This window comes from Melitaea cinxia, chromosome 6 (assembly GCF_905220565.1).
Source record: "Melitaea cinxia chromosome 6, ilMelCinx1.1, whole genome shotgun sequence".
NCBI classification, from domain to species: domain Eukaryota; kingdom Metazoa; phylum Arthropoda; class Insecta; order Lepidoptera; family Nymphalidae; genus Melitaea; species Melitaea cinxia.
This window is the reverse complement of record NC_059399.1, coordinates 6,480,492-6,506,217: the sequence shown is the minus strand read 5'-3', so window position 1 is coordinate 6,506,217 and position 25,726 is coordinate 6,480,492. Positions and strand designations below refer to the sequence as shown.

The 25,726-nt window shown below is 33.4% G+C and overlaps 3 protein-coding genes and 1 long non-coding RNA gene across 4 annotated transcripts; all 4 read right to left on the bottom strand.

The window, feature by feature from the left end:
* Nucleotides 1-572: 572 nt before the first annotated feature.
* On the bottom strand, nt 573-2,364 carry LOC123654270. The gene is made up of 3 exons (XR_006743216.1): nt 2,145-2,364; nt 1,596-1,762; nt 573-983 (listed from the first exon to the last, which is right to left on the bottom strand). It is a non-coding gene; the product is annotated as an uncharacterized LOC123654270 (long non-coding RNA).
* A 4,625-nt stretch (nt 2,365-6,989) lies between these two features.
* Nucleotides 6,990-11,640, bottom strand: LOC123654527. The gene is made up of 5 exons (XM_045590427.1): nt 11,629-11,640; nt 11,373-11,534; nt 11,066-11,232; nt 10,350-10,905; nt 6,990-7,097 (listed from the first exon to the last, which is right to left on the bottom strand). The coding sequence occupies exons 1-5, from the start codon at nt 11,638-11,640 to the stop codon at nt 6,990-6,992; spliced, it is 1,005 nt and encodes a 334-aa protein (XP_045446383.1).
* Nucleotides 11,641-16,412: 4,772 nt separating this feature from the next.
* LOC123654256 (cuticle protein 8-like) lies at nt 16,413-17,333 on the bottom strand. The gene is made up of 3 exons (XM_045590169.1): nt 17,291-17,333; nt 16,865-17,173; nt 16,413-16,780 (listed from the first exon to the last, which is right to left on the bottom strand). Exons 1-3 carry the CDS (start codon nt 17,300-17,302, stop codon nt 16,493-16,495), a joined length of 609 nt encoding a protein of 202 aa, XP_045446125.1. The 5' UTR covers nt 17,303-17,333; the 3' UTR covers nt 16,413-16,492.
* A 7,030-nt stretch (nt 17,334-24,363) lies between these two features.
* Nucleotides 24,364-25,483, bottom strand: LOC123654255 (cuticle protein 8-like). The gene is made up of 3 exons (XM_045590168.1): nt 25,434-25,483; nt 24,989-25,297; nt 24,364-24,718 (listed from the first exon to the last, which is right to left on the bottom strand). The coding sequence occupies exons 1-3, from the start codon at nt 25,443-25,445 to the stop codon at nt 24,431-24,433; spliced, it is 609 nt and encodes a 202-aa protein (XP_045446124.1). The 5' UTR covers nt 25,446-25,483; the 3' UTR covers nt 24,364-24,430.
* Nucleotides 25,484-25,726: the final 243 nt, after the last annotated feature.

The following is a 25,726-nucleotide window of genomic DNA, read 5'->3' as shown; positions in this document are numbered from 1 at the left end:
AAACAATGTAAAACTAAAGTCAGTTTTACAAATATAAAGCTATAAGAATACAACAATAGTACAATAGTTATATTTAGTCGTTTCATGAGAAATAATGCGTATTCTACGATTTTTAAAAAGGGTTGCACGTAAAAGGAAAACATAAGGTATGGATATTTGCTTTAACTAAAATCGATGTGATAAGTGAAAAGTAAACATGAATATTATTCAAGACGAACAACGACAATATTTAGAAAACAGTTATTTTGTGTTTTAGAGTTTTCTAAATCCCACCTGGAACGACGGAAGTGTTAAGTTGACAGTTGAGTTATACGTAATTTTAGGCTACTGAACAGGTACACATGGATGATTAGCTTAAAAAAATTCAACTCTCGATCTTTTTTGTACAATCAAAACTGGCTGATTCATAAAGTTCACAATTATTCATATAAGCGTATGAAATACTGACGTTGAATACAGATTATCAAAAAAGTTTTTAAACTATTCATTGAACACACTATGTAATATTATATGAATTTATAAATTATAAAATTAGTCTTATTATATAAGGAGTATGAATAAAACGTTTGTAATTTAAAGTATAAAGATATTTTATTCAAAGTGTTGGGTTTCACATACACTCATACAATAATATAAAATATATCACCACACAAAACATTCAAAAAACACACTCATTAAAATTCTTACATATTTTGGCAGGTGTAACAATATTGCATCAAATAAACAAATGTTTAAATTGAGAATCATCTGATAAATTTTTTCGAGAACCATTACACCATGTTGATATTATGTATTAATGAAACCCATCATACATTTTATTAATAATAAAGCAAAAGTTACAAGAGCCGAAGATCACGAAGAATACACTGGTATTTATAAGCTTATCTAGAGAACTAAATTATCTACACTAATATCACAGTTCAGTTGACAAGCTCTAATGATGATGGATGACTGGAGGCGAGTTGTGGACGACAGCGTTGAATCTGTTGACGAAATAAACTTTAAAGCTATCGCAAAACATTATTGGAGCTAGCTTAGTTTAAAGATCATACTTATTTCTTCTTATTTGGTTTAGTTTCATCACACTCTATGTGACATTTTGAAATATTTTAGGAATTCATTGACAACTGTGTTGTTACTTTAAGAGATGCAATTTTAAATCGTGCGAATTGTATCAAGAAAAGTTAGAATAATATCAAGGTTTTTTTTAATGACAATTATTCGAGTAAAAGTCAAATACAACTTGCGCATACATAATGCCCTCGCGACGTATTTTAAAGATTTTCAACGTTATATAAAGGTCATTGTAATTACCTTTGTTATTGAGAGTTAATAACAAAAAAATAGACCATATTTGGAAATTCTCAACGTTTGCATAAATATGTACATATAATAAACTTAATTATGTGAGTTTATTTGTATGTTACGTTGGTATAAGTTGGTTTCCATTTACGGGTTTTATATCATATTGCCATAACTGTTTCTTTTCTTTTGTAAAAATTGTCTTTCATGAATGCTTATCTTTATGTATTATGTTATTTAAAGACTATTTCAATGGTAAGAAAATGCGTTATAGTATTTTTATTTTTACTTACCCATTATGATGGTCAGCAGTGTAAGTCACCTTGCGGAAAGAGCCATCAGGCTGAAGAAAAGAGTATTCGCCCTTGACTACGTCACCGTCGCGGTTTTCGTGATGGGATTTATGGTCACCAGTATGGGGGTCTTCTACTGAGTACGAGTAGCCGTATTTGGGGTGAGCCTGGAATATTCAAAAAATATTTATACTATAAACTTGTTTTGTTCTTTAAAGTTGATATTTTATTAAAAATATGTTTACATACTGGTGCAAGTAGATTTAATCTTTACCCTTTGGTTGATTTTATTAATTCAAAATAGACAGGTAATGATAGGATTGCCTTCCTATGTGATGTAAATTAATATCACTACATTATAAGAAGCTAATGTCTCGTTTTTCATTAGTCTCGTTTCATAAGTTTCTATAAATATAGGACGCCCTTAAAGTCAAAGTAATTGACATTTAAAATATTATTATGACGAGTTTACTTTAAATTGTAATATTAATACAATAACACAAGCCCAAGAGACACGCATTGATGTTTTTATTTTGTAATTATACTTACGTATTCGCCAACGTAGTGATCTTCTTCGTGACCCGAGCTATGAGCAACCGGGGCAGCGTGTTCTGGCGCAGAGTGGACAGGGGCATGGGCTACTTGTGCGGCATGGATAACAGGCGCAGGGTGGATGATTGATGTGTGGATAGGAGCAGAGTGGATCGCTGGAGCGGCATGGTAAGCAGGGGCAGTTTGCACCGCGTAATGAGTGGGTACTTCATGGTGAACCACGTTGTGACTGTGAGTCACGGTTTGGGCATGATGCACCAGTCCTGCATTACATGCTGCCGCCACAGCACATAGTACAATGATCTAGGAAAAAAATATATTAGATAATCTCTTATATCAACGATTTGAATGAATACAATCATCATAATAATAATAAAGTGGGTGGTAGAAAGTAACAGATCTAGTAATAATAAAAGTGGCAATGAAATCAACTTGATATTTCTATTCTAATTAATAACTAGCTAAGTCTTATTTAACTAAGCAAATTTATCCCAAGCGTAAGTTACGTAAATATCTAACTGTAATTTTTTTAAATGCTTACTTTGGAGAACATTTTGCTTTGGTTAGAATGGACCTGTCGACTGGTGCTACTTTGTTAGAGAACTCTTTTTATATAACAAACAAAACATAAGCATTGGGTGGTGGGGCTATTCCTGACGATATCCGATCGGATCACTGTAATTGCCGCTTTACCAATCTGCTCGCTTTATCAGGTTGCAACATTCGATATGGATATAGTATGCAGTGAAAAATGAACAGCTAGTAAGAGGATATTTCTGTTGTGGATTCAATTGAGTTGAAGATTTTACATTTTATCCGATAATAATACGTTTTACGAAGAACATTTTTTAAACTACAGAATCATAAAATTTGGTTGCAAAAAATGGTAACTGAATTATTGTAATGAACGTAGGTATATTAAAATTTTGATCAATAGTAAATCAAAATACTTTGATAGAGTAATCGCAGATCACTTCTGTTCTTTTTTTTTAAATTATTTATTGGAATGAAGTTCAATACAAGAAGTATTAATTACAACTTTTTTTCAAAAATTTGTAAATAATAAAATAAAATGTTAAAATTATAAAATATATATATAAAGAAATAATGGTGATGTAATAATAAAATGATCCTAAATTTTTATTTGTTACTAGCTGTGCCTGCAACTTCGTCCGCGTGGAATTAAAAAAAAATATTGTTCAGTTCGCAGAGTTACAAAATAAATAAATGTCTAAAATAACAGTAGCCTAAGTTACTCCTTATTACATCAGCTATGTACCAGTGAAAGTATCGTCAAATTCGATCCAGCCGTTTCAGAGATTAGCCGGCACAAACAGACAGACAGACAAAAATTTAAAAAAAATGTTATTTTTGTATATTTACTGTGTACATACTTCCATGTGCATTTAGTAAAAAGCAGTTGTTTTAATATTACAAACAAACACTCCAATTTTATTAATTTGTATAGATTAACTTAATTAGTCTCTATCATTCAGTGTATAATTTATCATTGTATTTTATTATTTATGTATTCCGTGTACATACAGCTTTGTGCTTTTTATATAACAATATAAATTATGAGTAGACAGCAAATTTCTACCAATAATTGAAAAATGAAAAAAAAACCGACTTTAATTACATCGACAGTCAAGTAAATACGCGTTATCAAAGATTATTCAAAAATAAATTATCACATCTCGATCAAATTTAAACGAGACTACATGACAAGCATTAACTTTCAATTAAAATAAAAATAATTAAAATCGATAAATCCCAGTGAAAAGTTATGCGGCTTCATACAACGTAGGTCGACGAAAAAATAGATAGTTAAGTAAATACGCATTATTAGATATAACTTTCAAAGTACTTGTCAAATCTCAATTAAATTTAATTGGGACTAAATAACACGTAACAAATTTCAATTAAAATAAAATTCATCGAAATCGGACAACCCAGTCAAAAGTTCTGATGTAATATACATAAAAAAAAATACAATCGAATTGAGAACCTCCTCCTTTTTTGGAAGTTAGTTAAATAGCGAAAGGAACTTCATACCGCACGTGGAACCAACCATTCGATTCGTTCATAGATTCCACACTCCATATTTGTATACTTTATTGAACACCACATACTGTTGAAAGAAAGAAAATGATCCCAACCCAACGGTTCGAAAGTAATGGAGCTTTTCGTAATAATTAGATTGTTAAACTATATGAGTAAATGACTTAGTAGTTAAAAAGTTTTTTAATTTTGATTTGGTAATACCTAATTATAAAAAAGCATTCCTTCTCGTGTCTATACTGTGTATTTATTTTAAAATAATCAATATTCTTGTGAATAGGCAAAATGTTATTTGAAAATCGATTTCAAAAAATAATCTATTATATATTATTTTTTATTAATTTTATATTATATACACATTAACATATAATTTCGGAAATGACGTAGTATATATTATTTTGACTTATAATAACTCACACTTAAATGTTTTCTTAATTATTTAAAATTAACTGCACGCGCAATTATAACATTTTTCAACAAGCGATGAGATTATTAAAATGTTTTCTTCCTTATTTTATAATCATTACGTACTCAATACATAGAATCAATTACGTAAATAAGCATTTCTTATATATGAAACTTAACATTTAAATCGTGACCGTATAATTCATGGCCGTATAAATGTAAGTGATTAAAATGTTTTAGATACACACGATTTAGGCAACAATAGAAATAAGATAGCGCTGATTATTACCATCAATTATTATCATCGATTGTTGTAGTACGTACATTTATATGAAAACCTCTATATGCTAAGTAATTTAAAAGTTATTGACCACGCGTAGAAATAATAATATATGCTATTTCTTTTATTAATTAGTAAAATAATTTTATTTATTTTTATTTATTTATTTATTTCTTAGGTTATTAAATAATCCAATTACAGATTTACACAGGTAGAAATTTTATTTTTTTTATTGTTAAATTATACAGTAGTCATAAAGGTCGTAAGTAGAGCAGTATAAAAACGTCAAATTTAATATATTATGATAATGTGGTAGGTACTTATATAATTTTTAACATAATTTTAAAATCTTAGAGTAATAACGTGTCTAAATGTGCAAGTAGCATTAAGTTATGTTCGCTCCACAGATTGCTCTAGTAGATACAATAGCCTAAATAGTTATGTCATCTAACTAAATTATATATTCAAGAATCAAGAATGCTGCCCTTACGTAAACTTATTCCTGTCGCAGTTTTAAGATTCAAACACTATCTTAACCATGTCTGGTTAAGTAGTGATTGGCAAAGTTGTTTGTGGACACGTTAAAAATTATATGAAATTGATTTTAATATTAGATCATTGATTAGACCTACATCATTGTATATTAGCGAGATAGGTCAAATAGTTCAGTTTTGCCGACTAGTCAACTAACAGGTTGCAATTTGTTATACAACAATTATATTTCGTTGAAATTTTAATCTTCTAAGTTCAAGGTAGACTTTTATTGTAACTACACGCGAATATGAAGTAAGCTACTAATAATTTTAATTAGTAATAATTAATACTTTTGTATGTTTATATATATTTAAAATTTCAATTTGGTTTAGTTACAGAAAGACATTCCTGTTTAGAGTTTTTGTTACTTTGTAAATAAGTAAGACGTAATTTAATCACAGTCACGATTCAGCCTGTAATATCAGGAAGCATAGGCCTCTTTCTCCATGTAGAAGAAGAATTGATATATATATAATCCACCACGCTGTTCCATTGCGAGTTGGCGGATATATTCCGTACTATGAGTAACGATTGTTATCAGGTATTTATGAAAGTAACCGGGGTCGACAGGATAACGTGCTTTCGAGGCACGGTAGGGAGAACCATAAGAGCAGAAATCCAAACCAGGCAGAAATATTTGTTAATACAAATCCCACCCATCCCGAGCGGGAATTGAACCCGCAAGTCACCAGTGTGCAGAGGTCGACACGGTACACGCACCACCACACCAGAGCGGTTGTTAGACGTAATACAAATAAAATTATTACGTTTTACCCTACACTACTATGCCTACCTACAATATTTTAAATTAATAGATAATAAAGATTTTATAAAGATCAAATTATAGTCAAAGAAGTAGGATTTTAACAATTTGCCGAATTGTTGGTATAATTTATTTACTAGGTAATAGGAAAAGTGTATAGTCGGCGTTTTTATTTGCCAACTAGAAATACGGTCGAAACTTTCTGTACATATATAACAATATAGTGTTACATTACATTAAAATATTACCACCTTTGTAATTTCAAGACATTGTGGAAAAACCGGCCAAGTGCGAGTCGAGTATAAGTAAATAATAAATTATTTAGCCAAATTTTTTTAATTTTAATTTTATTTTTTATTATTAAAGTAACTATAAAATTAAGTATTTTGTGAATATTTCAAGTGTCTACCTTGTTGCCTTTATTGATATCGAGCAAAAAAGGGCAAAAAGTGCGTTTGTTGTCTGCGAGCCCCCCTTAAATATTTATTTTATTTTGTTTTTAGTATTTTTTGTTAAAGCGGCAACAAAAATACATACTTTGTAAAAATTTCAACTGTCTTGCTTTCACGGTTCTTGAGGTATAGCCTGGTGACACACAGACGCATGGATGGACGAACGGACGGACAGACAGCGAAGTCTTAGTTATAGGGTCCCGTTTTTATCCTTTGGGAACCCTAAAAATCAAATGTTTGAAGTTGTGGTTACTAAAATTAAGCGTCAATTTCACCGCTTGTTGTCCACATTTATTTCGCATGTAAGTTACTGATCCGAGTAGATAGTAGAGATTTCAACGGCTTAACTAATGAACTATATATCTTTTCGTTTCATAGGACGCAAGTCTTAATATTTGACATATAGCGTTGCGTTTAATTGCGGCACAAAAATTATCAGAAACTTGTTGCTGTGTCTGTTGGATAATGGTTAGACAACATATAGATAAGTTGAAAATTGTTTGTGAGATTACTTCGTAGTTCTATAAAATATGGAGACACTGGACAAAAATTCAAGCAATTATAGTACACACACATACATACACACACACACACATCAGCCTATTGCAGTCCACTGCTGGACGTAGGCCTCCAAGATCGCGCCAAATATTTCGGCCGCACCGGTAATCAAATTAGCCGGGAATAGTGGGGCTACCGGGAACTAAGGGCTAAACTTTTTGGCGCGTACTCATGAGTGTTGCCCGTAGTCACCACGCTGGGCAGGCGGGTTGGTGACCGCAGTGCTGGCTTTATCGCATCGAATACGCTGCTGCTCGTCTTCGGTTTGCACATTTGAAAGCTAACAATTAGATGCTTATCCCGCCATCTGTCTGCTTCACTAGTTCCAAGATAGTAATGAAACTTTTTTATCTCTTAGTCGCCTCTTACGACATCCACGGAAAAAGAGGGGTTACTATATTTTAAACTGTCGTAGCCAAACAGCAAGCAATTATAACACTGTTGGCTTATCACACATATAAAAACCCTGCAACCCAGTTACAGCAACCACGCGACCTCTATAAATCTACATTGTCCAGCACAATACATGTTGTCCATAAAGTTTATTGCTAACACGCTACTTAATGTTACGATAATCACTTCTTATATTTGTTTCGTGGTTTTAGCTCTTCTATATAATTTGCTGTCAATCAACAATGCTTTATTTTGTGTGCCGGTAAGGGGTAATCAAGTCAATGTAATTATAGGCAAACCTTTTGAGTTAGTAATTACTAAATTCTCTTAAGTATAACATGTTAATGTCTTAGGAAATTTAAATCTTGAGGTAACTAATTAAAATTATGTATATGCAAGTATTTTTTTATTTTGATTAACAAAATGTACTTATAAGTTTCGGATATTTTGTTGTGTACAAAATAAAATGTATTTTCATAGTAATAAAACAATTTTTTTTGTACGTAATAGAAACTCCGTTGCGTACAGATTTTTACATTTTAATAGCGAATATTTAATAAAAATACCTTTCATAGTTTGTATTTAGTTACACAAACAATTCTTGTGCAAAGCTTGTCAGGACACACCGGCTTAGCCCGAGCTTTGTCAGGCTGTAATAGGTTTGTCATATTACTTTACGATTTTGTTTGTTACTTTATCCTTATTATTCTCATCATCTTTATGCTTTATAACAAGCAATATAATAATTGTAAAATAGACGATCTATAGCCATATGTTTTTTATTCTGCCTGCTAGGTCCCGAGAGATAATTTTTTTGTATTAGTAGACAATCCATAAAATTATACTTGCTTTGAAATTTTAGGTAGGTTAAGTTAATAGTATACGTCCCTAAAGCAAAAATAATTGTGTTTGCTGGCAAACGAAAAAAAAACCGACGACAATTACATCGACAAGTAATACAACGTAGATCGACGAAAAAATAGTCAAGTAACTACGCGTTATCAAAGGTTACTCAAAAAATAGTTATCAGATCTCGATAAAATTTATGTGACCATATGATAAACATCAGCTTTCGATTAAATTAAAAATCATCAAAATCGGTACACCCAGTAAAAAGTTATTACGGAATTTCGAAAGTTTCCCTCGATTTCTCTGGGATCCCATCATCAAATCCTGGTTTCCTTATCACGGTACAAAACTAGGGATATCCCCTTTCCAACAAAAAAAGAGTTATCAAAATCGGTACATCCAGTAGAAAGTTATGCGGTATAATACAACGTAGGTCGACGAAATAAGCGTCAAGTAAAAACGCATTATTAGATATAACTCGAAAAGTAGTTGTTAGATCTCAAATAAATTTAAATGGGACCAATTGGCACACACCACCTTTCGATTAAAACAAAATTTGTCGAAATCGGTCTACCGGGTCAAAAGTTCTGATGTAACATACATAAAAAAAAAAAAAAAAATACAGTCGAATTGAGAACCTCCTCCTTTTTTGGAAGTCGGTTAAAAAAGTTAAAATTGGAATTGGTGGGTCCTTAGACCTTAACGCGTATAAGTAGTAACACTCAAAAGGATTAATCACTTGTAGTAAAATGGATCATAATAATAATAATATTCTTTATTTCACACCATAAAAAGATACAAACAAAAGTAGTATAATTAGAGGAAGATGTACAAAGGCGGTCTTATCGCTAAAAGAGCGATTTCTTTCAGACAACCTTTGGGTACAAGACAGCGTATAGAAAAGCGGTTAGGAAGTGTACAAATAATTGTTATAGAAATTAGAATATATCACAATAGATTATAAAATTAAATTAAATTAAAATGGATTCAAATCTGATACACACACACACACACACACACACACACACACAAAACAAGAAACACGCAATGATCAAGACTTAAAACTGTTTTTGTAACCTAACAAAAAACGTATAAAAACACGTTTTAACAAAAAACGTGTTTTTATACGCTTATGCCTAAACTCAGGCAAACACCGATTAAGATCATAACTTCTTTTTTTCAATATGAACGATTTTATTTTTGTGTTATCCACACATTAGGAATTCTAAGCATTTTTGAATATCATAGCAAAAATTGACCGCACCAGCGGGGTTCGAACCCGCGTCTCCGACTAACCGTGTCGGTTCTTTTATTCACCTCTTCCATACACTAGTATAGATATACTTCGAGTGGAAATCGAACCCAGGATTGCCGGAATTTTAGGCAACTACATGCACCAGAAGACCAGAAAGGTATACAATCTTAACCGGTAACAAATCAAAACAAAACAACGCTGATGCAATGACTTCCCTCGTTGACCAACGACCAGATGTTTTTTGTTTTGTTTAAAAAGTGTCTATGAACATGCAAGATTAATTGCACACTCAACATTCACAGGCATGCTTGAATTACAAAACTAATACATTTTTATTTAGTATATTTTAATTAAAAATGAGTAGCGATTAATAATAAATATTTCGTGTCATTGCAATTCATTGTTATTAATGGTATATATAATATGTAATAAGTATACTTTATTTCTTCTTATAAAAGTGCGTATATTGAACTTTAATTGAACAACAAAAGTTCTCTTCAGAAATAAAAATGTTTAAAAGTTTGTGTGGGAGAATAGATAAAAAATTAAAATTAACAACAAATTTATTAACACAAAAGGGATTTTATATAATAAATTTTTGAAAATATTATATTAGTTTATAATTATGATACTTTTAAAATTAAAAACCTACGTAATATATTTTTGAATGGTAATATGATGACGCTACTTCGGAGTCAGTTTGTGGTTCTTCCTTTTGAGTGTTTTCTATTGTTTCAAATGTTTTCATCGGTTCACTAAGAGTTGGATCAATAGTAATTTCTTCCACTGGCATTTTAGAAATGTTTTCTGACTCTTGATTAATACCATCATTCTCTAATGGTACTGGTAGTACAGTAGCTGACATTTTCATTGATTTGACAGTTAAAATAGGTGCTTCAGTATTTTTATCAGTACTTTCTGCAACTATCGATGTAAGTCGTATTATTTTATCATTTTGTGTTTCCGTTGCATTTTTATGAGCATAAACTTCGTCTTGTTTTGGTTCAACTGGATTTTCATTAACAGGTTTCTCATCTCCATTTGCAATAATAGTACTGTTAGGTTCTTGATGATAATAACTTTTGATGGGAAAGACGTGGTTGATTTTTATTCCACTTTCTATAGGTAAAAACTGTCTTGTATGACCAATTATAGAAAATGCGTGACCATCATGTTTGTTAACACTTTTGCTTATGACGGCATTAAATCTAAAAAAATAAAAAATAAAAAAGTATAAAAAAATATGTTTTTAGACGTAAGATATAAGTTAAAAATAGAAGGTAAAACAATGTGATGAATATAAAAGAAGCTGACGTTTAATTTATGCGGTAATTAAATAAAAACTACAAATTTTAGAGTAACACATACCCATGTTGGTCATCAGCGTTATATTCTACCGTTCTCAAGGAGCCATCTGGTTCAACGAGACTATAACCTCCTCGAACTCTGTCGCCGTCTCTGGCTTCATAATGATGCTTATGGTCACCAGTCTTTTTATCTGATACTGCGTACTCAAACTTGTACTTTGGGTAAGTCTGCAAAGTAATACATAACATTGTTTTTGTAAGGTTATAAAAATAGGAAATATAAATAGGAAAATAAAAAAGTGTGATGAATAAAATCAATTTATGGTAAATAATGATGACTCTTTATTAAAAATTTAAACACTTCTTACATGAAAGTCATATTTAAAAATTGGTGGTGAGTTAGGAGAATACAGTTTGACCATTTGCCATGCTTTACCACTGTCAGATCTATAAGATCCTATTTTTAGTCCACCATTAGAGTCAATTATAACAGCAGAGCTAATGCCGACGAAGAAAATTAAGAACCACGTCTGAAAAGTAGAATTGGTATAATTTAAAGGTAAAAGGTAATAATTTTATTAGACATTTGTATTTTTAACAATTAGCAAATATCAGGAAGTTTACCTTTGACAACATATTTAAATGATTAAAATGAACCGTTGCTCTCGGGATGTACCGTGCAACTGTTGATTTAGGTTATAATTTTTTACCATTATATAGTTTTCGAATTTTTGTTATATAAATTGGTTAAATCTTTATCAGCTAAACATCATCAATTCTATTATTGTGCGAGAATAATGTGGATTCGATTTATATGATAACATCGATGCTTTCTAAAACTTTTGTTGGACATCTTTACATTCTAGTATCTATTACTTTTTATTTTACTTGAAGAAACAGCATGATTATCCTTTACCATTAGTCTAAATACGAATCGTGTTATTAACTTCAAAATCAAAGAATTAAGAAAAATAAAAAATATATTTTTTACAATAGACTAAGGACTCTTTTTAAAGTTACATACATACAAAACATATGAGTATTAAAGTATACCTAAAAATGCTCGAATAAAAAAAATAAAAAAATAAAGTTAACAACTAAAACCCGGCTACGCCAAAAATATATTATAGGTCACTTTATGTCCTTTAGTGTGTGCCACATTCAATATAATGTGACACCTTAAAACCTGTAACCAGTAGACAGTTAAGATGATTTTAATGATAAACCTAATTTGTCTAAATATGACAAGTCGTTTGGGAGGTATGAGGGAATCGATGAATATTAGAGATGCCACGAATATTCGGCAATTATTCGGTATTCGGCTATTCGGCCTCTTTTTCTCGCTATTCGGTATTCGGCCGAATATGGTTAACCATTTGGCCGAATACCGAATAGCAATTTTTTTATTACTTACTAACTGTTTTTCCGCGACATCGCGTAAATTATAGCCCATGTCCTTTTTAAGGCTCTAGGGTATCTGTGTACCAAATTTCATTTAAATCGGTTCAGCAGTTTGGGCGTGAAATCATGATAAAAAGATTTACTTCCTTATTTAAGATAAAATACAGTAAGGATTACCAAATAAATTATGAAAAAACTCAAAATATTACTCACAAAGATATTTATTTAACCAAAAAAGAACTAACAAATTAATATTTAAAATCTACCAGTGGTAAGAAACAAACACAACAAACTGCCAGTTTATTGTCGTCACTATAAATTTTATAATAGTTCCAAATAGGCGATTTCTTATTAAATTGATTTATTTTGCTTTTTTCGAACAAACGATGATATTTCTTATGGTAATCAATCACGTTAAATGTTATATTTTAGTATACAGTACGTACGATGCACTAACGATCAACAAATAAAGCAGGTTGTGACACAACCGTGACCTAATCACAATCACAAATGAAAATATGAAACAAAACCGCCCGCACCTACCAAACGTATTAGGTACTTCAGCGATGCAAGTTTAAACTCGTACGGTGACGAGTTGTGTCTTGTCGTCCGCGAAAAGTACTAAGTGTGGCCGAATATTCGGTTGCCGAATGTTCGGCGCTTCGGCCAAGAGCCTCGCCGAACATTCGGTATTCGGTATTCGGCAAAATTACTATTCGTGGCATCTCTAATGAATATATATACACAGACTGCTAAAATTACAGTGCTCCTGTTGGTTTTTCCGTTTTCGGGTAGAAAAATACAAATAATAAAAAAAAACACATGTAATATCAATCAATAAGGAGTCTTTATATAGTTTCATTATAATTCTGAAGGCAAAGTTAAACTTAATTCAATTTTATTATAATTAAATTTTTATATCTATACCCGGCAGATGTTGGGTATACAGCTACCAAATTTGATTGCTGACATATCAATAGGAGCGCCACCTTGTGAGGGTCTAATTGTGTTTACAAACAGTCCATGTATCCATAGAAATATACAGCCGTTTAGGAGTTCCGTGACTAACACACGCACAGAAGAAATATATATGTATATTAAGATTGACCTTTGTATCTGAGATAAATAATCTATTCAGAAGTATTTTTTTATCATAAATCATCCATTCATATATCATTTCAGCAACTATATCATGATGGATTTGTCACAGTGTGATGTGTGCCGTTGAGTCCTGTGTCTCGAGGCAACTTTAGGTGTATCGATAACGTATTATATTGGGAAATACTCTCATCGAGAGATATGAAACCATGTCATAATAATATTTACTACGGTTTGTTATGACTGAGGAGCTTTCTTATGATAGCTAAACGAAATTACGGTTTATATAACATCACACTGTGAATGATAAAAACGGAATATCAAGCCAACTAACTCAATTGCTAGGCAAATTTAAAAAGAAAAAAGTTGAGAAAAGTGAAGGTATATCAGTTAGCTAAATTTTGAAATCCAAACTAAATTATTAATGAAAAACAATATGTAAACAATGAAAAACTTAAAAGTGATTTGAAAAAAAAAACAAAACCGACTTCAAATACCTGTCTGCTGAAGATAAAGAAAAGGATACTCATATCATCACCATCACTTTAACCGTTCAAATTATAATTAAAATATATCATCATAATTCATCACTCATCATCTCTCCAGCCTATCACAGACCACTGCTGGATATAGGTCTCCCCAAGTTCGCGTCAAACATTTATGGCGTGAACTTACGTGTTTTGCATAGTCACCACGCTGGGCAGGCGGGTTGGTGACCGCAGGACTGGCTGACGGGCAGTAGCCGCTTACGACCTGTGTATTTCAATGCCAGCAGTTGGATGTTTATTCCGCCATCGGTCGGCTTAATAAGATCCAAGGTGGTGGACGTGGAATTGTGTTATCCCTTAGTCACCTCTTACGACACCCACGGGAAGAGATGGGGTACTCATATATCAACTACTAAACCCATTTTGATGATACTGGATTAAAATTAAAAAGGTTTGTCTCAATATGATTTATTTTCTGAGATATTTGTGGCAAATTGTATATACAATTAGGAAATCTAGCGCATATGTTTGGAAGACTAAGTAAATCATCATATTCAAACATTATCCAGTTCTATCAATATCAGATGTATACAGGTCAAACTGATAACCTCCGTTTTTTGAAGTCGGTTGAAAGTGACGGAGATTTATTTTCACGTACACAAAAATAATTGTATTTCGTATCAGTGTTAGTCTAGCTTTAAACATCTGATAAATAAATAATCATTGCAATCGAATAATAACTGGATTTTATTGAGGTTTATTTATTTAGCTCACTGAGATTGTGTTGATAAGGTGAAACTACGTTATTATGAATTAGCAGATTCGTTTTAAATCTCAAAAAACTTTAATATTTCTTTAAAGTAATAAAATGATATTTCATTACAAAGTTATTATAACTAAACATATTCCGCGGTTTCGCCGCCTTGAAATTCTATAATTATTTTTACTAAACTTTACTGTTAACTATATTTCGTTCAGAACTGAGAGATTGTTTTGTTAGAAAATATGTCGGTAATTTATACAGCTGATATAATTTTTCCCAATTAAATTGTTTTTATTGACATGTCTTTATGCTATTGACATATAATAATTGTGTTTGCTCGCAAACGAAAAAAAAACCGACTTCAATTACATCGACGAGTAATACAACGTAGATCGACGAAACAATAGTCAAGTAACTACGCGTTATCAAAGATTACTCAAAAAGTAGTTATCAGATCTCGATAAAATTTATATGTGACCACATGATAAACATCAGCTTTCGATTAAATTAAAAATTATCAAAATCGGTACACCCAGCAAAAAGTTATTGCGGATTTTAGAGAGTTTCCCTCGATTTCTCTGGTATACCATCATCAGTGCCTAATTTTTTTATCATGGTACTAAACTACGGGTATTCTCTTTCCAACAAAAAAATTTTTTATCAAAATCGGTGCATCCAGTAGAAAGTTATTGCGAATTTTTGAGAGTTTCCCTCGATTTCTCTGGGATCCCATCATCAGATCCTAGTTTCCTTATCATGGTATCAAACTAGGGATATCCCCTTTCCAACAAAAAAAGAGCTATCAAAATCGGTACATCCAGTAGAAAGTTATGCGATATAATAAATACAACGTAGGTCGACGAAAAAAGCGTCAAGTAAAAACGCATTATTAGATATAACTCGAAAAGTAGTTGTTAGATCTCAAATAAATTTAAATGGGACCAATGAGCACACACCACCTTTCGATTAAAATAAAATTTGTCGAAATCGGTCTACCCGGTCAAAAGTTCTGATGTAACATACATTAAAAAAAAAAAAAAAATACAGTCGAATTGAGAACCTCCTCCTTTTTTGGAAGTCGGTTAAAAAAAAAACTGATTGTTCATAATTTTTGTATTTGTACGAAAATACGAGTTTTTTTAAAGTTTTATATTGAATACCCCTTAACGACTAACGATATCCCTTTTATCCCATGATTAAAAATCTGGTAACAAATTCCACACTTACACGGTCACTTTTTTGAGCTTTGAAAGATATTTCACTAATCAAAATTTGTGCAAAAAAGTTCATTATAGTCTGTATTATACGAATTAATAAGACTATTAAACTTAGTAGAATAACTTCAGCTATAAGAATCAACCATCATTGATCTTTTTGATCAAAGTAAAGTTAGTAAAATATTTTATATTAAATAAAGAATAATTTAGTAATGATTAAATTAATGTAGTTTATGAGAATACTGTATAAACTTTTAAATCTATAAGTGTTTATAGCGTTGTATTTTACACACAGTGATAGGTTTATTTCTATGATGAAGATTTTTTTTTTTAATCTTAAAAGTTCTGTTCTAAAAATAAATTCAACAAAATTTATTAAAATCTTCACAAATATTAGGAAACTTTACAAAATGACAAGTTCTATAATAAAAGTTAGTGTAATTTATACTATTAAACTTATTTGTTTATTTCATTAATAAATACAAATAATCATTTGGTACATCTACAAATTAAGCAGTAGCTTAGTGGTGGTAATACTGAAGAGCAGGGGTGGCGTAGACTGGGGACTTGACTACGACGGGGGCGGCCTTGATGATAGCGGGAGCTACTTTGGCAGCTGTGTTGTGTACTACGGCGTTGAAACCGTTGTGGTCGTCAGCGGAGTATTCCACAGTTCTGATGGAGCCGTCGGCCTCGTGGAAAGAGTAGGAGCCCTTTACGACATCGCCGTCGCGGATCTCTTGCTGTTGCTTGTTGTCACCGGTGTGTCCGTCGGCTACAGAGTAAGCGTACTCGTATTTGGGGTAGGCCTGTACGAAAGCATGTGAATTTAATTACTTTTGAATCATACACGTAATCAGTTTTAGCTCATATAATTATTGTTGCAAACTTACGATTTCCTCATGTTGGGCAATAACCTTGGTAACTGGAGCAGTGTGGTAGGCTACGGCGGCGGGAGCAGCGTGGTAAGCGACAGCGGGAGCTGCGTGGTAGGTAACGGCAGCAGGGGCGGCGCGGTAGGAGATGGCGGGAGCGGCGTGGTAGGCGACTGGGGCAGCGACGGCAACCTTAGCGATAGGAGCAGCGTGCTCGTCGTGACGTACGATGCTCTGCGAGGAGACAGCGGCGGCGGGGGAGTAGTGTACAGCAGTGGGCAGGAGTCCGGCCGAGGACACCGCCACAGCAGCGCAAAGAGCTATCAACTGTGAAACATTTCAAAGGAGTTTATTATTTTATATATGAAATTTTGTATTCGAATATCTAAACATATATTCATAAACAATATTATTATTAACAAACACTAGAATTATAAGACTCACTTTGGAGAACATGATTGCTTATGATAGTCAAGCTTTGAATGATAAGTATAGATGTACTAAGTCATGTATTTATATTCGCACATGGTACAAGATTTTAGTAGTGGAAGCTGTCAAACAAGCTTATACTGCGACCTTACTATGCGCAAAGTCAATGATTGATACATTCACTTAATGCATTTTTAAAATTATATAGGTTGTTAATTTTTGACAATGGATTTAAAGTACCTTGCTATATTGTTATTTAATAATTGTGTATTTTCGTAAACAAAAAAAAAAAACCTCAAATAACATCGATAAGTAATACAACGGAAGTAGTCGAAAAAATAGTCAAGTGCGCGTAATCAAAGATTATTAAAAAACTGGTCAATAGGTCTCAATAACATTATTATTAATTATATAAGACAAATATTAACTTTCAATCAAAATAAGAATCGTCAAAATCGGTATATCCAGTGAAAAGTTATGCAGTGAAACACACCATCAGTCTACGAAAAAATGTCAAGTAATTTTCATTTATTTTATTGTATTAGGAAAGCATACAGTGACATTTTAACAATTACTTAAAAAAAGAAAATATCTAAGCACCATTTTTTTGTTTTCGCAAGTACAAATCTATTATGTTTGAATGCTTTAAGACAGCCACAAATATTCACCATGTAATTAACTATATATATACATATGAACTTCAAATAAGGAAAAAAGGTTTATGATATCAAGGTGACATATTGAACCAGTGTCTTGCCAGTTTCGTTCGTAAATACGCATTGTTAGATATAATTCAAAAGTAACTTGTTAGATCTCAATTAAAATTAAATAGGACTACATGACACGCAGCACCTTTCGATTAAAAAAAGAATCATTGAAATCGGTCTACCCAGTAAAAAGTTCTGAGTGAACATACATAGAAAAAAAAAATGAGTTGAATTGAGAACGTCTTCTTTTTTTAGAAATCGGTTAAAAATCAAATATCTTTAATGGTATTGTTATAAAAAATTCATTCACAATTTTTTTTATTATAATGGCATATCTTAATTGGTTTGTAAGTTCATAATAATGCTTCGTTCTTAATTGCACTTTTGTAATACATTATAAAGGATTCCGGTTCCGGTGCTAAAAAACGTCAGACGCTTTTCAAATCACTCCCGCAATTTGTTAAGAAATAGTGCAAAACATATGAAATTTTATACAAAAACACTGATTATCAAGTAGTTCTCATAATTGTGCATCAAATTTCATATCAAGAAACAAGTAAAATATAAATAATAAGTGCAAAAACTGTGTTAAAACCAATATTATAAATAGATCGAGGGTATATGATAAAAAGTAAGCAGTCGTTTGACACCGTATGAGTTGACATCGTCTGAGTTGTCACCGTCTGTGCTGCCAACATAATAAACAAAAAGTGCGTTCGGATACTCCTTTTTATTTTGCACTAAACATTTGTTTGACGCAAGATGGCGCCTGAGATGTCTTTACTTCTCGAAAAAATGACAGAACAATTGAATATGCAAACAATCACAATAATGGAAAGTATTACTTCAACTGTACTTCAAAAAGTTGATGAAAAAATCAAACCAATCATTGAAGAAAATGAGAAGCTGAAAAGTGAAGTTGAGAGACTGAATAAAAAAATTTTATCCCTGGAGACAAATAATAAGCGAAACAACGTACTTATACACGGAATACCAGAATCGAAAGAGGAAAAACAGGATGATTTAACAGCTTTAATTACAACTACCTTATCGGAAATTGATGTGAAAATTGAGAAAAACGAAATCGACAGAGCTTTTAGGTTAGGAAAGAAAACCGAAGCAGACGGCAAGATCAGACCAATTTTACTTGCAACTACAACCCTACAAAAAAAAGTACAGATCTTGAAAAACAAGAAGAAAATGAAAGTCGGCACCTACATCACGCAAGATTTGACTAAAGAAGCTATACAACAAAATAAAGCAACCAAAGCAGCTACCGCCAAAGGAAATGATAAAAGAAAACGGTCAGAGACACCAAGCCCAAAAATTACACAAAAGAACGAGATAAAAGTGAAAAAGTTGGATGCCTTTCAATACATGCGAGATAGACCAGCTTCGCTCTCAGACAAAGATACTTACAGAAAGCATTAATCTGGAAACCGGAAAATCACAACAACGCTATTCCACACAACAAACAAAATGTCACCCAATACGGTTGGTCCCCGCGGGTGAAGTAGACCATCCCCTCCAGTGAAAAGATGCAAGACATATAACATCGCAACACTCAATACCCGAACCTTGCGAACCATCGAAAGCTTGTTAGAATTGGAAAACGCTCTTAAAGATGTTAAGTATGACATACTAGGTATTAGCGAAATGAGGAGAGTGGAAGAAAAAATTGAAGAGCATGACGAGTTTATTTTATATCATAAGCAGGGCAACATGGAGTCGGATTTATAATAAAAAAATACTTGAAACAATATATAGAAGAAATAATCGGGATATCAGACAGACTGGCAGTACTTAACATCAAACTACCTAATTACAAAAAAAGCTGGACAATAATACAAGCATACGCACCAACAGAACAAGCAGAACAACCAATACTAGATTCATTTTACGAGGTATTGTCACAAATAATAAACAAAAATATGGACAAATATATTGTGCTAATGGGCGACTTTAATGCTCAAGTAGGTACAAAGCAAAGTAGCTGTGAATATGTTCTTGGGCCATTTGGATATGGTAAAAGAAGCCGTAATGGACAAAAACTTGTTGAATTTTTAATGGAGCATAACCTTACGGTTTTAAACACAATATTCAATAAGAAAGCGAAGAATAAATGGACCTGGATTTCACCAGATGGAAAATATAAGAACGAAATAGATTATATTATAACAAATTAACCAAAAGCCTTCACCAACACAACTGTAATAACAAAATTAAATTTTAACACAAATCACTGTATGGTTCGCAGCTCTCTCAAAAGAAATGCTACAAAACTACCAAGAAAATACGCTATTCACGGACATAATCAAACCAGAAAACTCTTAATGAATAACGCAAACAAAACTTTCAAATTGGACAAAAAACTTATCAATGAATCCACCGACGTTATAAATAAATACATAACCCTAGTACCTAACCTAACCTAACCTAACCCCTAAAATGATCAAAAATACCAATTAAGTGACCAAACCTTACAACTCATTAGTACCAGGAGAGACCTCATATCGACTGGAACAAAAAAAGAAAACATTATAAAGAAAGCGGAAATAAGCAAGAAAATAAAAGAAAGCATCAGAAAGGACAGAAAAATTAAAAGGCTCGAAACTATTGAAAATCACATACAAAGAACAGGCGGAGTAAATAAAGCTCTAAAACAACTTAAAGAAACTGGCAAGCAATGGATACCGAAGATAAAACATAAAGAGGAAACAATAACACAGCGCAAAAAGATTAGTTACTTAGCTACTAACTTCTACAACCAACTATACGAAAAGAAAGAACCAAATGAAGACCAACTTACTAGCGTGTATGATGATACAACCTTTCCAGAATCATTATTAGAACCTGTGCCGGAAATTTTACAGATCGAGGTTGAGAAAGCAATTAAGAGCCAGAGGATAGAAAAATCGCCAGGTCCAGACAAAATCACAAACGAGCTGCTTAAAGGAACTTTGGAAGAAATAGCCCCAATTCTTACAAATATTTTCAACGGCATTTTAACAAGTAGCCGCATTCCAGAACAGTGGACACAATCGTATATTATTCTGATACACAAAAAAGGTGACAAACAGGACATAGGAAACTACAGACCCATAAGTCTGATGTCTAACGTTTATAAGGTATTTGCTAAGATCATACTAGATAGGATGACTCCAATACTGGACGAACAGCAGCCAGTTGAGCAGGCAGGATTCAGAAAGGGTTTTTCCACAATTGACCATATCCACACACTGAAGCAAATCTTTGAAAAATGTAACGAATACAACAAAAAAGTTTATATTGCTTTTATCGACTACACGAAAGCTTTTGACAGTCTTAACCATAGGAATATATGGAGCACCTTAAACCAACAAGGAATACCAGCTACATACACAAATATAATTAAAACGATCTACGCAAATAGTCAGGCCAGAGTCCAATTAGAAACACTGGGCAGCAAATTCTGCATAAAAAGAGGTGTCAGACAAGGCGATCCACTATCTCCTAAACTTTTCTCAGCAGTTCTTGAGAGCGTTTTTCGTAAACTAAACTGGGCACATTTTGGTCTCAACATAAACGGGTCTAGATTAAACAACCTAAGGTTTGCTGATGATCTAGTACTTTTCGAAGAAAATTCGGAAAACCTGGAAAAGATGATCCAAAGTCTACACGCGGAAAGCCAAAAAGCAGGACTGAAAATGAACCCCAGTAAGACTAAATTAATGACCAACTCCACCAAAACAAAAATAATCGTGGACCAACAAGTCCTTGAATTTGTTGAGGAATATACATATCTGGGCCAGGTAATATCCCCTAATGACCAAACTAGTAAAGAAATAAATATGAGAATTGCCAACGGGTGGAAGAAGTACTGGTCTCTAAAGGAAATTATGAAAGCTCCAGATCTGAATATGGCTCTGAAAAGAAAAACCTTTAACGTGTGTATCCTTCCATGTCTAACTTACGGATGTGAAACATGGTCGCTAACGAAAACTTTAAGGGAGAAACTGGCAAAGTGCCAAAGAGCGATGGAACGAAGCATAACAGGTTGTAAACGAAAAGATAAAGTGAGAAACTCTGATCTCAGAAGTAAAACGATGCTTACCGATATCCTGAGCAAAATAGATAAGCAGAAATGGAGATGGACAGGTCATATGATGCGTGACACAAAAGGAAAATGGAGTAAGGTAGTGACAGAATGGTATCCAAGAGACGGAAAGAGGAAGCGCGGACGACAGAAAACAAGATGGGTGGACGATATCACAATGACAGCTGGTTATCTGTGGACCAGAGTTGCGCAGGACAGAGCTCAATGGAAATCACTGGAGGAGGCCTATGTCAAGAGGCACACCGAGTTAAGGGATATTTTATAAACACATGTATTATGTAACTATTTGTTGGTTCTCGGAAATAAAAGGCTTTATTATTATTATTATTAATACATTATAAAAAGAAAAATACTATGGAATTGAGAACCTCCTTCTTTATTGGAAGTAAGTTAAAATAATGAAGACTCTTAATTTAACTTTATCCGTTTTGAATAAAAAAGTAAATATGTAATATGACATATTTTTTAAATTCTTAGTGGGGTGATGTAGTGTGTAAGTACTTAGTATATTGAACAGTCTTAAGTCAGCATGTTACACCGATGTATCGAGCAGCGAGCTTCATGCATTAATAAAGTAGGGAAACTCAAATAAACGGACGTGTTTACTTTTCCTAATTATTTTTTTTTCTAATTATGACCTGCCATGACTACTAACACTACACAATACATTAGATTGTGGTGGATTTTCTATTGTTTTTAAGTGCTATAAAAATGTGTTATTGCTGTAACAGATCTATAGAAATAAGGTCAGAGACATCTACAAGTAATGCAATTAAACTGAAGTATATATTTACAATAGTTAACTGGTGGACATGAAATGGTTCTGTTAATAAAGTAAATTACATTTATTAACAACAATCATTTTGTTTTTATTAAAAAAAATGTACTATAATAATCGTGTAGGAATTATCGTTTAGAAATAAATTTTGCTAATCCATGTAAAACACATCTTTTTCAATTTACATAACTAGGTCGGCACACAAGCAAGTACGGTTCAACTAATGGTAAGCGATTGTATATAGACGCCTGCAATACTATAAGCATCATAAGCGCGTTCCGACCTTGTCCCCCCCCCCCCCCCCCCAGGAGCTCTGGTCACTTTTCTCATCACAGGGACACAACAATACTTGAGAATAATATTATTTAGCTTTGATCTTCTGTATTATAGGTAACTAATTAGGTGTGATTGTCTTTGACTTTATAATACGGCGAAAAACTTGTTCTGGGGCTAAAATATAAAATACACATGTACATTCAGATATTAGGTAACTGTAACGTTAATTTAGGTTACAACTAGGCCTAAACATCTATTTTTTGTACAACTAAGTTATAAGGAGGGAGGGATTAATGGGGGTTAATAACATATATGGCAAAACAACGTTTGCGGGGTCAGCTTGTGTATAATAAATATCAAATTATACGATAGTTGTTATTTCTGATATATTTCACTATTTTTTTTCTTTTTTTTGGTATCGCAGAGGAACCCATTTACGGGTGATATCCAGGACGCCCGGGTAGGCAGTCCTATACCGTACGTCGGCTTCAGCACTTGGAGGTGCAATACCGACCAAACCCCTGCGGGAGCCTTCGGCCGCTTTAATTGGAGGGTCCCGGATCTGCAGGCAACAGTATCCCTTCAGCGACCGGCTGGCCTCGGCGAAAAGGCCAGACTTCTCCTCCATGGGGATTATCCGGCTCACCTCTGAATAATCCCGACGACGCCGTGTCTAGCAGGACCGGGTTCCCACCCCGGCCCGACATGATCACAGGGGCGTTACTGGAGGCGCATTAAGTAGTGCCTCCTACACACTCCCGTTCGTCGCCTGCGGACGGAGGCCTCGTTGGTGACCTCCTCTCTCATCCGCTCGTCGTTCTCCTTCTGGGACATTACTATCTCGCAGAAGGAGACCATCGCTGTCCAGGACTCGTCGTCACCGAGCATCGCGGTGATAACGCTAGGCAGTGACCCCCAGTGGCAGTCCCCTCCGAGGACTGTCATCAGATCGCGACGCAGTGCCGCCCATCTCGGGCACACCTCGACGGTGTGCTGGGCAGAGTCCACCGCCGCGATATATTTCACTAGGTTGAATCCCAATTAGTTCCTTAAAAGAAGCCTTTTTGAATATTTATTTCCATAACATCTGTCTATAAATTCACTTTTTTACTAAACTATGAGTATTGTTAATATAAGAAGTCTATATGTGTTATCTTTTTTTTTCGCATTGATTTTTAATTTTTTACCAAAATTTTTTTGACTTAAATTTAATGAAATAAACGTGTCAATTCACTTGTCGTATATTACAATAAATAAACAGTCAACAATCAGTTATTATAAAACAAGGTATTTTTTTCTTAATGGTGGTAGTACTGGAGAGCAGGAGCGGCGTAGACGGGGGACTTGATTGCGATGGGGGCAGCCTTGATGATAGCAGGGGCAGCGGTGGGTGCGCTGTTGTGTACTACGGCATTGAAACCATTGTGGTCGTCAGCGGAGTACTCTACAGTTCTAACGGAGCCGTCAGCCTCAAGGAAAGAGTAGGAACCCTTAACGACATCACCGTCGCGGATCTCTTGCTGTTGCTTGTTGTCACCGGTGTGTCCGTCAGCTACAGAGTAAGAGTACTCGTATTTGGGGTAGGCCTGAAACAGTAAAATTCATGTTAGCTAGCTATAAATACAAAGTTTTTACTAAAAAGAAATGAGTAACTGCGGAGTTTCGAGTAGAATTTAAATTTCAAATCGGTGTTAGCCTTACTTTTAATTATAATAAATAATTTTAAGCTAATACATTTTGAATTTGTCAAATGACGATTCAAAAGTGAAGGCTCCTTTTATAAAGTATTTTTGGTTTTGATGCTAATAAAAATATTAACATATATACCTACGTTTATTTATTTATGTGAAACTTACAATTTCTTCATGGGCGACAAGTTTAGCTGCGGGAGCAGCTTGGTAGGCGATAGGTGCTGGGGCAGCTTGATAGGCGTAGGCAGCGGGTGCGGTGTGGTATGCAACTTGTGCAGGTGCAGCATGGTAGGTAACGGGTGCAGTGACTGCGTACTTAGCGACGGGTGCAGCAAGGACTTTGCTTGCTAAGATTTGAGGTTCATCGTGACGAACGATGCTTTGGGAAGAGACGGCTTCAGCTGGTGAGTAGTGGACAGCTGCTGGCAACAGTCCTGCTGAAGATACAGCTACGACAGCGCAAAGAGTAACGATCTGTAAAAAATACATAATGCATAAATAATTTCTGCTACACTCTGTAATACGGACTATCTATTACATTTGTTTTTCAATTACTTGTTAAAGTAATTCGTTTATTACTTATTATTGGCAATCCTTATAAAATACTCACCTTAGCGAACATATTGATACACACAATTTTATCGATCACTTAGAAATGATGCCGATGAATTTATGGCGTTGGTTTATATAGTCGTTAACTCCAATCGGATTACTTCAGATGACAAGTAGTGGAGGTTGTCAAACGGGATTAATATTTAACCTTGCTCTAGGTCATAAATGTAAAATATGTGTATCAAACCGTTCACTAAATTGACTTCAAAGTTATTACAACATCGTAAAGTATATTTAAATATAGTAGGCGGACTTTTTCAACTAATTTCAATGTTGTGACATTTAGTTTAT